The 15,738-nt window shown below is 36.5% G+C and overlaps 1 protein-coding gene across 1 annotated transcript in view; it reads left to right on the top strand.

The window, feature by feature from the left end:
• ZSWIM6 (zinc finger SWIM-type containing 6) overlaps positions 1-15,738 on the top strand; it is a 198,894-nt gene that overhangs the window by 130,535 nt on the left and 52,621 nt on the right. The window contains exons 4-5 of the mRNA XM_040493311.1: positions 9,885-10,033; positions 13,216-13,366. Of these exons, the coding sequence (XP_040349245.1) occupies positions 9,885-10,033; positions 13,216-13,366 (300 nt within the window). The remainder of the gene's footprint in view (positions 1-9,884; positions 10,034-13,215; positions 13,367-15,738) is intronic.

The following is a 15,738-nucleotide window of genomic DNA, read 5'->3' as shown; positions in this document are numbered from 1 at the left end:
TGGTTCGAATAAAACCAACATCATAAATTCCATTCATGCCTGCCAGTCCTGCTTAACTTAGCCTCCAAATGCCTCTGTGTCCCAGCCATCTTATATATCAGTCCATTCAGCCTCTCTTAGATATTCCAAACAGACAAGCAGACCTACTCAGCAATCCTGTGTTTACTGTGTAGCTTACTTTTAGTTGATTGTAAACTCCCATCAGGTCCGAAACTATGACCTGTGTGTGTATCTTGGTGGCCTCCCTAAGGGCAGTACTTAAGAAGCAGTAGGCACTCGGAATTTGTTAAATAAAAAGTAACACTGTCATTTTTCGTTCTGTTTTGTTCTTAGCAGGAACTTGGAGATTTATTTTTGTACACATATGTGTTCCAAATCTAGCAGTGAGCAACAGTCGGAGTTGTTTGATGGAGGCCTTATGTCACATCTTTCTTCCTTTTGTTCCCCTGTGGATGGTCATGTTCATTGTAATCGGGCTTGCATTAGCAACCAGTTTTTACAAGTATCCTAGGGAGATAATTTGGTTATTACAAGCATATTCTTTCTTTCGTAGAACACTCAGGCATTGACATTTGGTGAAACAAAGGTATGATCTACTGGTGATTAATACAATTTGCAAATATTCTGTAGGAGAGAATTGAATTTGCTGTCCTAAAGTGCAGCAGTGTGAAACTTAGAGAAATTTTAAAACAATTTAAAAAAAGTATGTTGGAAGAATATATAGTAATATAGAACTGTGTGAAGATAAAAAGACAAATCCGGATTGGCTCCTTCATCAACCAGCTCCTTCCTTAGTGTCTCCAACAGTTCCCTTATCCCTCAAGGCAACTACTGCTGACGGTGTGGTTTGTATTCTTTGAGACAGCTTTCTTTGTGCACACACATATGTAGTTTTTAAAAAACAATTAAAAATATTTTTCTCCCTTTTGCTTTTTTCTCTTAATATATGGTGTATATCTTATGTTAGTACAGATGTGTCTATTACTGTTTAAATAAATTCCATATTATGGATACATTTAACTACTAACTTACTGAATAATTTTGAAGTTGCTTTTGTTTTGTTTTTGTACTGTGTGCAGTACCACTTCAACCATTGTGTGTGTGTACGTGTGTGAATTTGTGCAAATATTTTTTTTTGTTTTGTTTTTAAGTTGATTTATTTTGAGAGAGAGAGAGCACATGAGCAGGGAAGGGGCAGAGAGAGAGGGTGAGAGAGAGAGGATCCCAAGCAGGCTCTGCACTGTTAGCTCAGAGCCTGACATGAGGCTTGAGATCATGACCTGAGGCAAAAATCAAGAGTCCTTCTGAGACACCCAGGAGCCCCTGTGCAAGTATTTTTGAATAATAGATCCTTAGTAGTAGAAATGCCAGAACAAGTGGTACATGCATTTTTTAGTAAGTACTGCCACATTTCCCTCAAAGAATCACTGGGTTTATTTAAAAAAAAAATTTTTTTTTAATACTTATTTATTTTTGAGAGACAGAGACAGAGCACAAGTAGGGGAAGGGCAGAAAGAGAATGAGACACAGAATAAATACAAAGCAGGTTCCAGGCTCTGAGCTGTCAGCACAGAGCTCAATGCAGGGCTCAAACTCACAAACCATGAGATCATGACCTGAGAGCCAAAGTCAGACGCCTAACCAACTGAGCTACCCAGGTGCCCCTCACTAGGTTTATTTTTAAGTTTTGACTAAAACTAGATGTTTCTCTAATAAGATTTAAATTTTTTTTTTTTTTTACAAAATTGATGGAATGTATGACCATGTACGTAGGACTATCTTCATATGAAAAAGCATTTCACTTCAGCAAAAGAAGTAATCTTAGAACTTCTGTGTCTTCATTTGGAGGAATCACATCTCTAGCCCATGAGGAATTTGCTAGGGTAATACAGAAACAGCCAAGTTACTTTTAGCCCAGTACCCTTCATTTTTTGTCTTTTCACCTCCAAATCTTGCCTTCCCTTATACCATATAGTCATCTCTGACACTGTCTTCACTCTCATGCTTTTCAAAGGATAGCTACCAGCTGTGATCAGTTTCCTCGCTAGTCCTCTGTCCTTGACCTGACCCTAAGTCTGTCCATGTTGGCTCTATGAGCTTCTTGTGCCCTCCTCCCCCATAAATGGGGTTTTCACTTTTTGAGACTCTGCAGAGTGTTGATGATCTTAGAAGGTAGCCTGTATTTCCTTTGCTCTCCAGCTCTGTTACTGCGGATAGCAACTGAATCTCAGACCTCAGTTTTCTTATTTGTAAGACATGGACAATAAAGAGTTACCTGTTTTATAAGGTCAGGAGGGTTAAAGGAGTAAATTTGAATTACTGTTATCACTGTCATGGTGATGACTCAGTTGACATGAGTCTTCAGGGCAGTGAGAGTTGAGGAAAATATTTGTGAGCTGTTTTAAACAACGTCATTTAAATAATCTGAGCAAACCATTCTCGAAGCTTGCAAACATAGTAGATTTCTTTTAATAAATCTGAAGAGTTAGGTAATGTAAAGTCAAGACTTGCTGAGAACTTTGCATTTAAATATTTATATTTGTGTACCAAGTAATACATTTTTAGCTAAGTTGCAGAAAGTGACCTACCTGTTATGCACACTATGTTTACATTCTGCATTTTTAAATGAGCCTGGAGAGTGTACAAATACTGTATTGCTTTTTCACCCATATAAGACACATGCTTATTTCTGTACATGAATAAACATATTATTGAGCTTCTGAAGGAAATTGAGTGATAATAAGAGATGAGTAATAAAGTCAGATGAGAGGAAACTAATAGAGGAAGATCTATAAACCCTGACAGGCCTTTCTATGTGAGTTCCCTGAGCTATATGGTGATTGCAGTACTACTTATTCTCTTCTTTCGCATTGAACTGAAGGGAAGGTGGCTTGCTGAGGGAGCCCAGCCTGGTACATGCCAGGGCTCCCTCTGTCATTAGCCTCCCGAGATAAAGACCATGGGCCGACCTCTAACAGCTTCTGGAGCTGACCATTGAGAATAGAAGGTGAGGAAGGATCTGGCTTTTGAAGCCATCACAATTGTAGGTTGAAAGGAAGGCATTGCCACTACTTTGAAATGAGGATTTAAGGAATAATAAAATTTGAATCTTTTTTCAAGTGTGTTTTTATTCAGTGCATGTTATTTTTCAGCAATCTTCTAATTCTTGTTTTTTCTAAAGAAAGAATTTTTTTTGGAGTCTGAATCACTAAAGTTTGCTGCTTTGCCTTTTCCCTTGCGGTGCCAGTGGTTGATGTCAGGATTTTGCCTTCAGCTTGTAAGACAGGTGTACCGTACCGGTGCTTTTTTAAGTCGCAGACTTAATGTTGCCTAGCTTTAGCAGTGGGCACTGAAATTTTAGGAGATGGCATTTTTTCTAGGTGCCCTAAAAGAGGCTGATGTCTACAGTGTAGACATCTGTTGCCTACATTCTGCCTTTATAGATTAATTTTAACAATTTTAACCAAAAAACCCTCACTTCTGCATAAATATAAATAGTTAAGGCATTATTTAGACTACTGTATTGTTAAAGCAGTTAGGTCACAGTTAAGGTGAAGAGGTAAAGTAAAGCTTTTCATTTCCTTTTTGTTTGAATTGTTTTCCAGCAGATTAAGCCAAGAAAAGAAAGCATTAAGTTCCCTATTAGAACCCAAAGCTGTGAATAATTCCACATACCAAACATAGCATAAGCCAGTTGTGAATGTGTCTCAGTTTCTCAGTTTAAAATTTACAGAATGGTTTGCTGCCGCTTACTGCTTAAAAGCAACTGTTTCCTTGACATGAGACAGATATTTCATTTGGTGTGTCTTAAATATGCTTCATTCAGTACACTGGAGAGGTGTCTGTTTGATGCTTCTGAACCCTGAATACTTTTCAGTATGAAGACCCACAAAGTACCAACATGTTTAACATTGTCTCCAAATATAGAATAGTTCCCCTACCCTGCTGGCAAACATTCTGAGTCAGTAGTTCTGAAGTGTGGTGCCTAGGTATCTATTTTTTCCACAAGGTGCCTCAGGAATCTTGATAGACTCTTAATTTTGAGAACTGCCGGGATAAGGGGGTTTTGATACTGAGATAAACCAAATCAGGTATCAGACAGGGAAAGCCAAGGACATGGACCAAGTGGCCCTCCATGTTCATGAATTCTCTTTTTGCTCTCTTTCTATGGTATTACATAACTAACATAAGAGGGTAAATCAAATTCACACATCTCTAGCTGGGAATGAGAGACAATTAAACTGCTTGACTTTTTTCACTAGATAATTTCACTTTCCCTGAAGGCTTGAAACTTTGAAGAATTAAGCTTTGGTAATAAAATGCTCACAAAGATTAATTATACAGTTGTAAACTTATAGCGTTCGTAATTATAAATATAAATAAGGGTAAAAAAATATGATAGGTTTTAAAACCTTTTAATGGACCATTTAATTTACATACACAGATTCTGGTTCCTGCCCAACTGGGGGACTATTTAATAGCAAATGTATAAATACATGAATAATGTTTTTCTTTGCATACCTTTTTCAAAGCTAAACACTGAGAGGTTTTCTTTGTTGGTAGATAGCCACTAACAAGTAGAAATAAATTTTGCAAGTCTACATTTTATGCAAGGCTTAGGCAACACTTTAATACTTGTTATCAAGACATATTAGGATTTAAATAGTTAAGCATTAAAGTTTACTAAATGAATCTGTTCTTTTAAGGAGGTTATTATTGTAGACATTTAATTTCCTGGTCTATAATGTATAGTATTACATATTCCTAAAGTGTTGAGTTGTGTTTAGAGTAAATTTATGTTTTATTTACCAACTGGTTGCGTTTACTTGCATTCTTATTACCAAGTGAAGATGTTTTCTATGCAGTCACATGAAAAGATTTCTAATTCTTATCACCTAGTTAATTTTTTATTCCTCCATTATACAGTATTAGGTTTGAGGAAGTGGGAGGCTTGAGGGTACATAGTTTTTCCAAGCTGTGCCTAGAACTGAAGTCTTCCGAGGTCTGATCTAGGATTAGGTCTTCTCGGCTGGTGTGTAGACGTTATTAGATAGATTATTTGCAGTAAAATTTTATCTGGGCCATTTTGCCTCTGCAGTGTCTCCCCCTTACCCCACACTCTTTAAGAAATACGTTAATTCTAACACTAGCTTACCAAACCTAACCTGCTTTTCCTGCCCTCAACATGAAAACTGAAAAACCCTCAGTTTTGTTAAAAACTTGAGAAACATTATTCATATATTTATACATTTTCTTTTAGATGTCTTCCCAGCTAGTCAAGAATACCTGTGTGTAAATTAAATATCCCATTAAAGAAACATAAAAAATTATCATATTTTTTAAAATATGAGTGTTTTAAAACATATTGAATTTTAAGGAAAAATTCATTGTTATAATTCAAGTCAAATAAACATGATTTCTGGAATATTCTTTGTAACATTTTTCTCTTTTAGTATGAAAAAAATAAGAGTTGAGTATATCCTGAAGTTCTTGTAGAGTGTCTGAATGTTGACCCCTTTGCCACTTTAGGCCAATAAGACTGGGTTTTTTTCCTCTAAACCACATTGAAATCTACTTAAAATATTTGGAAATGTATGTGGTATATAGAAAAGCCAAGTCTCAACATGGCTCTGACCCAAGCAGTGAAGGGTAGCATGCCTTCTACTACACCAGGACGGTCAGTCCCCATCTCAGTCCTTTAGGGACAGGATTCCTTGTAGGTCTTGGTCTTCAGTGCCCAATAGAGAACAACTGAAAAGTGAGGAGTACTGGGGGAAGTAACCACTGTGAGGATAGAAATTGACTTTCTTTAGTTCAGCTCATCAGAAGGAACAAAGAGTAGATAATCAGTAGCTTGTCAGAATTTTCCCTAAAAAGAGGTTAAAGAAGGATGTGTCAGATTGCCCAGGAGGGTTTTAGCAAGATACTGGAGAAAGCTTAAATATGAAAGTTGACATCCTATCATTGATTTGTTGGGCAAGTCTCTTCTGGTGCATTTAAAGAATCTATAGGGGCGCCTGGGTGACTCAGTCTATTAAAGACATGACTCTTGATTTTGGCTCAGGTCATGATCTCATGGTTCATGGGATTGAGCCCTGTGTGAGTCTCTTTGCTGTCAGTGGAGCCTGCTTGAGATTCTCTTTCCCTCTCTATCTCTGCCTGTTCCCTACTCACTTGGGCATGCATGCATTCTCTGTTAAAAAAATAAACTTAAAAAAAGATGAATCTTTAGTTGTCATTGTGCATTTGTATTTGTGTGTGTCTCTTTCTCTAGAATCAAGGAGATGGGTTGGATTAGGGGCTCTCAGTCCCTGTGGGATACAGATGTAGCCCCATTAGTTAACTCTTCACAGCACTGTGTGTCCTTAGATTTTCCTGTGAAAGAGAGAAATGTGTTAATAAGTGCTTGCGAACATCCCAGTATCTTTCCTTAGATTTGTGTTTGATTTAGGGCTGACAATGCCTGTCTTTTTGTCGTCAGGGTTCAACTTTAGCTCCAAGGTTCTGGGATATATTGTTCAGAAGGGGAGAGAACCAGGAGACTGTGGATTTGGCACTGTGGCTCTGGACAAGTCCTAATCACTGTGAACTTGTTTCTGCTTCTGTAGAATAGGGATCATGATCTTAACTCACCTCTAGGGGACGTTGTAAGGCAAAAATGAGATAAATGTGAAAATGCTTTAGCGGTTCTTCTTTGATAGGAATCTTTCTCTTAGGGGAGGAATGTACACATGTCTTTCTCCTCCCTCCTTCTCCCCCGTTCCAGTACTTGACTGCCTGATAGAGGCAAAAACTGGTTAAGTGTCAGGAAGCAGTGGTGAGCAGGGCAGCTACCATCCTTGCTCTCTGGAGCTTAAATATCTACTACATACCAAGTCCTCCTTGGTACAACTTTCTCTGCCTTACTTCTGGAAGAACCAGTCTCTCCAGCTCTTCCTTCGAGGCCACTCATTCCCGTTGCCATCCTCACTCATTTTCTTTCCCAGTCTTTAAACATTGGCCTTCCTTGGGGCCCTATCTTAGATACTCTTCCTATCTGTAGAGTCTCCTGTAAAATGTCCAGTCCCCTACTTGAAATCGTTTCTCCTCTTCTTGGCTATCTCAGAGGTACTTAAAATTCACCCTGTCTGAAACTCATGACCTAATAAACACTGCCCTCCCACCCCATAACCTGGTCCTGCTCTGATCTTTGTGTCATTGAGTTGTCCATCATCCAGTTGTGTAACCCAGAAACCTTGTCTTTCCTAACTTCCTGATCTTACAAATCTCACATACCCACTTCTTTACCACTTCTTTGCTTTTATGTCTTGAATTCCTGTCAGATTCTACATTTCTGTTCTCACTCTTGTTTTTCAAGCTACCATCATCATCCTTTGTACAGACCATGAAAACATCATCTTCACTGTTCTCTTATGTATTTTTGCTTCCTAGTCCATCCTCCACACTTGAGAGATATTTTTTAGGTACCTAAATATATTCATATAGTTCTCAAATTTTAAAAATATGAAAAGGTGCAGGGAAGAGCTTTCTTCCCTCGTGTACCTAGGTTACCCATTCTTTTTCTTTTTTTTTAATTTTTTTTTTTTTTAATGTTTGTTTATTTTTGAGACAGAGAGAGACAGAGCATGAGCAGGGAAGGGGCAGAGAGAGAGGGAGACACAGAATGTGAAGCAGGCTCCAGGCTCTGAGCTGTCAGCACAGAGCCCGATGCGGGCCTCAAGCTCACGAACTGTGAGATCATGACCTGAGCCGAAGTCGGACGCTTAACCGACTGAGCCACCCAGGCGCCCCCTAGGTTACCCATTCTATGCATGTGGAAGGAAATGCTAAGTTTTAGGCTTTTCCTAAAACTTCATTATTTACATCAAGTTTTTTTTTAATGTATACTTTTCTTCAGCTTGTTTTATTTTTTCATTCAATAGCATATCTTGGATATTTTTCCATTGTAGTACATAGAGATTCTCCACATTCATTTTTGTGGCTGAATATGTTACATCGTAGGAATGTTGAAATTGATGCACATTAGAGCAAAACATCTTTACTATCTAGAGTATTTCATTCTTCTCCTTTGGATGACCTTGTCAGGAATTCGTCTTTATTACACTTAGGGAAGAGAAATCTAAACTCACTTGCCAGGGCTCTCAAGGTCTAGCCCTTCTTCTCTGGGTTGTCTTGTATTTTTCTTTTCCTCATCCTCTACTTTTGGATTGTATGAACATAGACTAGCTTTTATCTCATCTGTGTTCTGTGTTCCTTCCCACCTGAGACTTCTGCTTAAGCTCTTAGTCTCACATGCAGACCCATTCCTTCCTTTTCCTGTTTTCTAGTTAACCTCTAATCTACGTAAGGGAAATTTCAACTCAGTTTCCATTTCCTTAAGGTGTGCTTACCCTGGTGATCCATGGCCAAGTCAGAGCTTTCTGATACCGTCTTCTGGCATTTGGTTGCTTCCTTTGAACAGTTATTATCATTTATTATTGTGTATTTATATGTGTGATTATTAGGTTGATATTTATCTCACTTAAAATAGTATTTCTCAAATAGTGGGTTGCAACCCGTTTTGGGTTATGAAATCAGTTTTAAAAATTATGATAAGCCCTTTTCAAAAAAAGAAATAGAGAATATCAGAGCCTTTTACTTAAAGGTCTTTTTTCCATCATGCTTTTGCTTCAGATTAATAGATGTGATCACATAAACACCTGGATATACAAATATATTGGGCATGATGTTAATTGTTATTGTTGGTCTTAGTCAAATATTTTATGGTAAATTATATGACGATAGCAGTTCTATTTTTGTACACAATTTCATCCCCAAATCTAGCAGAGGACATTCAGTAAATATGTTGTCTCAATGAATAAATAAATGAATGTGCACCTTTTCGGGGAGATTCACAGACTCATCCTTCCTCTTAGGAACTAATGAACCCTGGTTCTAAGCAGATGTTAGTGTTTGTTTCCTTGGCCAATTCATTTTGCATTATTAGATTATTAGAAGAAAAGGAAAGGAATGTGAAACCAGACTTTTAATGTATTTTTTAAGGGTTGATAAGGAGATTAAACACTATTGATGAAAAGTTTTTAGATTTAAATTTTTTATATTACTTATACATCTTAGGCCTTAAATACCATTTTACTTTTTGAATAAATAATGAAACTTAATTTTTACCTGCCTAAATATCTGGATAATGTTTGAGTTTCTAAGGTAGTCTACGTGGAGGGCTTATTACATAGCTCTTACCTTTTGTGTGTGCTTCAGCAATAAAATATTTATGCAGTTCGGCAAGGTGATACTACAACCTGGTTTAGTACAACAGCTGCACTGCCTGTTCCCATGTGGCTTGATTTCCCTTTTTAATCTTCAGTTTTTGTGCAACTAAAGAGTATGTCAGCATGTAGTTTATACAGCAGCAGATAACAGTGAAAGCTTCTTGAATTAACATAGTAAAGAGAAATACTCTGCTCAGTTTACTTGGTTTCACATTTTTCTCATGTCTTTCAAAACTTTCCTAACATGTTCTACACAGTAGAGCTTTATCAACAATCATGTATTTTACAATAAGACCTTTTTGTGACTTTTTAATTCTTTAGACGTGTAAACTCATCTGCAAAGGTTTAGTTTCTGATCTTTAAAAAGAAAATATCTCAGTTCTACAGTAATCTGCATTATAGCTTAGCACAAATCAACAAAGACCTGGAAATGAGAGAATGATTTTCATATTTATTTTCAGTCATAAATTTGTATGTATAATTGAAATTGAGATTGGCTTAAAAAGTGTGTAGGCAAAAAGTACAGAATCTTAATTCTTCTCAAATTTATTATCAGAGCCCTTTAGCACAGAGTTTTTATCTAGCATATGTGTTATTTTTTCTTTCTATTTCTAGGTGCTCCTGATCCAACAGCAGGTGCTAGTATAGATGATGAAAACTGCTGGCACTTAGATGAAGAGCAGGTTCAAGAACAGGTTAAACTGTTCCTTTCCCAGGGCGGGTACCACGGATCAGGGAAGCAGCTTAATTTGCTCTTTGCAAAGGTATGATTTTTTTTTAAAAGAAATATTCTAAATATATACATATATAGAAAGTATCTATATATGATTATGTGTACACTAGAATAAAGGCTTTTTAAATTATTTTTTTGAAGAATAGAGTCTGAGTTAACCAACCAATTAGAAACTATTATGTTGTAATGCATTAATTTACTTAGGTGTCCGTAGACAAGATGTGGAGCATTTTTGTTTCTCTCAGTTCCCATTACTAAAATGGTAACAGTTTATACAATTTTGAAAAACCTTTCAGTACTCAAAAGTAAATAGCTTAATATTATTAAAAATGCTATCTTTTCACATTTTTTACTTTTTCTAGCTAATGTTCTCAAGTAGAGCATAACTTTGAATACAGTCCCTATAATGTGCTTTGTATATTTAAGGGGTTTTTTTGAGGTTCCGAAGTATCTCCTGTTCTAATCCATATTCTGTAAATTTTACATAATTATTTTTGAACAATTTATACATGCATGTGAGATATTATATATTTAGTTTAATAATGTCAGTGTATTTAAATTAGATTCAGAAGCAGGGACTTTGGAGTCATACAGACCTGGGTTTCAATCTAAATTCTAAATCTTACTGAATGTATGAACTTTGGCAAGTTATTTAAGTCCATTTCCTCATCTGTAAAATTAGTTAATGATAACACATCTCCCTCAAGTTATGAGTAAATGTAATGGTGTCTAACATGTCATTTTAGCCTTGGTAAATGTTAATTTTCATCACCAAAATTTGATGGCCCAGGAAACATAGTTATCATCGTTATAAATTCTGTGTGAGTAGAAGCTATGTCTGTTGCTTTATACAGAACTTTTAGTACCCATAAACACAATTTTCAATACTGGGTAAAATGCTTTTTTAGTCATATTAAATCACTCTCTTTTTATAGGGGATATAGCTATTGTTCTGGCTAATGTATTCAAATTGGTTTTTAACAGAAGAGATAACTGATTGATACTTTTGACAACTCATCAATACTGTGTTAAAAAAGCTTTTCTAATATTTATAATAATTATTGTTTTTTTTTAACTCTGAAGAATTAGCCTATATTCTGTTACTGGTCATGTTCAGAAAATAGTGTATTCTGATTAATCAGTATTCTCTTGCCAAAGATTTATCCCATTTACTAAATATAGATCGTCAATTTTCCAAGAATTAGATTACAGTAAAATACATTTAACCCTAAAACTACTTCACATGTGGTTTAATCATCATTTGGTAATTAATAGGTAGTCAAACTCATGTGGTAGATCAGAGTCTGCCTTCTGAAAATTAATTACCGTTAGACTATAGGTGTACTTGAGTGTTGCTTAATAGTTGTGGTTTATATGCTTAAGAGTAAAGCGTTTATTTTCATTGCTGTTGCTGAGTAATAGGTTAGAAGTTTATCAGGAAAAGAAACATTAAATCAAATCCATGATGTGGTAATATTAAAGGTTTGGCATATTTTGATTCACAGGAAGTATTTCATAGATTCTCATGTTAATGAATAGTACACTTTGGCCTAGTGCAAGCAAAGTGAAAGAGGTATTAGACAGGCCTACAGCTGCTATTTTTATCCCTGTAGATGATGTATACATTATATATGCTGTATGAAGTAACATCATCTAATTTTGGAAATGGAATAACTTTTTTAATTTTTTAATTTTTTGGCATAACTTTTAGAGTTAACACAGATCTGGGCTCTGATCCCAGCGATTCCTCTTGTCCTTTGGGCAAGTTACTTCATTTCTCTGAAGCATGGTTTTATAATTCATAAAATGGGATTATAATCTGGCCTACTTTATATGGTTATTGTGAAGAATACCTGGTAGGTACAAATGTAAAAACTCTTTAGCGTGATGTCCAGTAAATGGCAACTCCCTTTCTTCCTCGCAGTCTTCATCTGTTCATGACTGTTTAGTGCTTCCATATGGGAAATAACTTTTTAAGATTATTGAAATAATCCTGGAAGCACAACATTTGTGATTTAGGGTGAAAGTGCTTTTGAGTTCTTTGCAAGGCTCAAATGTAAAGCCTGTGATGGGGTTCCATTACTTGTCAGGGTACAAGCCTGACACAGGATCTGTGGATCTTTAGGTTTAGGCTGCTTAATTGAATATCTGCCATTTCCTCCTTCATTTGCCTTTCACACAGAACCTTGAATAAAAGGACCCCCTCTCTTTTTCTGCTGCTTATGACCTTGTTCAAGTAATGTCCTGTAGGGAGAACTGGTGGTGTTCAGCTCAGATTCTTATTTGTTGAACACATAGCAGTAAACACTTTTGGGATTGATAGATTTATTTAGGGTTTTCTCGAAAGAGACTTAGTCTTGTGTCCCCTCTCCCCCCCCCTTTTTAAAAATTTTATTTGGAGAATTTGGCATAAGAGTAGTGGACAGAGCTTTAAGTTCCAGCTTTGACAGGCGGAGTTAGCTTACCAGGTCACAGGTTATGGTTCTGCTTCCTGGATCTCTCATTTAGAGCAAGAGAATTCTTTAACCTGTGATGCAGTCCATTTCCTTTGACTATTGCAAAAAGAGTCCCATCTGAGTGAATATAAAAGTATAATGTTGCTCTTCTTGTCAGAAAACTTCGGTGTGAGAATGTACCAAATTCTGATTTACCTCAAAAACTGAAGGACTTCGCAACTCTGGAAATATACTACAAAAGATTGCATTGTACAGTTTAAATTGGTGAATTGTATGATTTGTGAATTATGTCTCAATAATGCAGTTTTTTAAGAACAGAAAGACAGATGTTATTATTATAAACATTACTCAGTCGATTTAGAAGATCCCTAAAGAGTTATCAGTAGACTGCTTTTGGCTTGTCTATTCTGGTGGTAAGTACAATAAGTTGGAAGAGTCAGGAAGGTGCCAAATTATTTGTCTCGTTTAATTTGGTATGTTTCTCTAGGCTGGCAAAAATTTCTTCTTTGTAATTGGGAAGGTAACCAAATTTCCTCATGTGCATTATGAAACCTGTTTTAAAAAAATTAACAGTTAATTCTCTGATTAAATTGCCATTTAGGATAGAGACCAGTTTTTAACAAACTTTTGTTTGCTTAAGAGGGCTGGTGTCAAAAATTACCTGCCCTGGACCCCAGAGAAAGAAATAAAGTGGTCTGTTTGTGTATTGCTGCGTATTTTTGAACACTTTTCTAAAGGTCTGATTTTTCCCCATTAGGTGCGGGAGATGTTGAAGATGAGGGACTCTAATGGGGCCCGCATGTTGACGTTGATAACAGAGCAATTCATGGCTGACCCTCGTCTGTCACTTTGGAGGCAACAAGGCACTGCGATGACTGACAAATATAGGCAGCTCTGGGATGAGCTGGGTAAATACAAGTTTCCTGATGGATTGCCATTGAGTTGTGTATGGGTAAAGATCATGGTGGAGTGTTTAAAAAAGCATAGTCAGAGTGTTGCTGAAGAGAGAGCTGCTCGTATGTGAACTAACTGCCATTATATCCTGGTTAGAAGGAGGACTTGGGCTGACATTTGCAGGAAATAATCTTGGGAAGGTTTGGGGGAAATTGTGTGATCTTGAAAGCGAGCCTAGGAATCTGCTTCAATATTTGAAAAAAGAAGCCATGTTGTTTTAAAACAGTTATTTTGTTTAGTAGAGCTAGTTACTTATTTCTAGAATAATATTGTAATCAATTCGTCTAAAATTTGGGTTTTTCCCTCCTTTGCCTACATTGAAAGTATCAAAAGTGGTTTGAACATTTTTTTTTTGGCTGCTACAGACTTAGACGAACTTTTGATTGTCAGAATGGAAAAGATACAGCAAACTACAATTTTTATTGCTTCCCAGATCTCTGATAAAAATGATTGAAAAAAATGACAAATCCATTAGTCTTATTCACCGGGAAATTTGGGGAGATGAATATTTTTACCCAGTGCCCATTGCTAGGGAATTAATGCATTTGTGGTCTTTCTATTAAGAAATCTGCATGGGGAAAATGGAACTTTTGACAAATATCTCAATGCCTGTATTTTATGTTTTGGATATGATAACTAGAAGATCCTAGTTTCATTGAAATTGAATAGAATAACTCTTCATACCTTCACCTTTTTTCTCTCTTGGTTAATAATAGACCACATCCTGTTGATTGATCCCATGTTAAGTCTAGACCAAGGGAAGCTGTTGTTTTTGTCTGTGCCCCATGATTGTAATAATTGGAAGGGACCTTTGAAGTGAACTGTTTTATGGGTAAGGAAACTGAATTCAGGGGAAGTTCAGGAGGCTTCCAGAAAATGGCATTGACTGACTTACGGATATGCAGCAAGTTGGTAAAGAATTGGACGTTAGAGTTTCCTCTTTCCTGTTAATAGAATGTATGTTCAGAAACTTGGTATGGATGACAGCTTTTTTTTTTCTTTTTTTTTGACAGATATATCTGCTACTTGCCACCTGTTAGGTATTTGTTGACCTTTTTCCCTGGTATTTAAAAAAACTTTTTTTTTCAACGTTTATTTATTTTTGGGACAGAGAGAGACAGAGCATGAACGGGGGAGGGGCAGAGAGAGAGGGAGACACAGAATCGGAAACAGGCTCCAGGCTCTGAGCCATCAGCCCAGAGCCCGACGCGGGGCTCGAACTCACGGACCGCGAGATCGTGACCTGGCTGAAGTCGGACGCTTAACCGACTTCGCCACGCAGGCGCCCCTCCCTGGTATTTTTATTAACTATCTTGTAATAACTTAATCTTGGTACATTCCTTGGGTCACCTGAAGTAATGGTTAGTGATCTCTAACCCAATCAAAATTTAAATCAGTCTGTAACTATAGTAGATTGTTTCAATATATTAGAAGAGTGTTTGGGAGCATGGTCTGGTGATTGGAGAACACAAGTGTAATGCATGGTTTAAACGTATTTTTATACAATACTGAGTGATACACTTTTCCAGGTAAACCTTTTTCAATTTTATAATCAGTATATGTATACTGATTATAAAATTATTTTATAATCAATATATCAGTAAATGTTGAATTGATTAGTTGGTTTATGACATTCAAAAGGACTAGCATTGGGGCGCCTGGGTGGCGCAGTCGGTTAAGCGTCCGACTTCAGCCAGGTCACGATCTCGCGGTCCGTGAGTTCCAGCCCCGCATCGGGCTCTGGGCTGATGGCTCAGAGCCTGGAGCCTGTTTCCGATTCTGTGTCTCCCTCTCTCTCTCTGCCCCTCCCCCGTTCATGCTCTGTCTCTCTCTGTCCCAAAAATAAATAAACGTTGAAAAAAAAAATTAAAAAAAAAAACAAAAGGACTAGCATTACAAAAAAAACTATAATGAAGGGAATCATTTAAAGAAAAAAATTTTGGATTAATACTAAATGAATAAAATTTTAAGAACTTAGATGCTTGGAGGAAATTAGAATTACAAATAACTAATTAAGAGAAGGCAAACTAATTTTTTTGGTTACAAAAAAAAGTGATATAGTTAAATAAAACTTACAGTGTTCATATTTAATCCATTAGTCACATCTCACTTTTCCAAGTTGTTTTGGAAATTGTGTGCCTCAGCCTTCAATAAGAATTATAAATTCTCATTAGGTGGAAGTTCCCACCAGCTGATTCTAGTTATACCCTATGATGAACTGCTTTCTGATTATGGACCAGGCTTTATATTATTCAAGTTCTTTGATTTCAGTCTAAGATGAAGAATACATTTTCTTGCCCTGTATTTCCTTTTTTCACAAATCCCA

Source organism: Herpailurus yagouaroundi, unplaced genomic scaffold (assembly GCF_014898765.1).
Source record: "Herpailurus yagouaroundi ecotype Mexico unplaced genomic scaffold, PumYag 29, whole genome shotgun sequence".
Classification (NCBI taxonomy): Eukaryota; Metazoa; Chordata; class Mammalia; order Carnivora; family Felidae; genus Herpailurus; species Herpailurus yagouaroundi.
The sequence above is the reverse complement of the archived record's forward strand: the minus strand, read 5'-3'. Positions and strand labels throughout refer to the sequence as shown.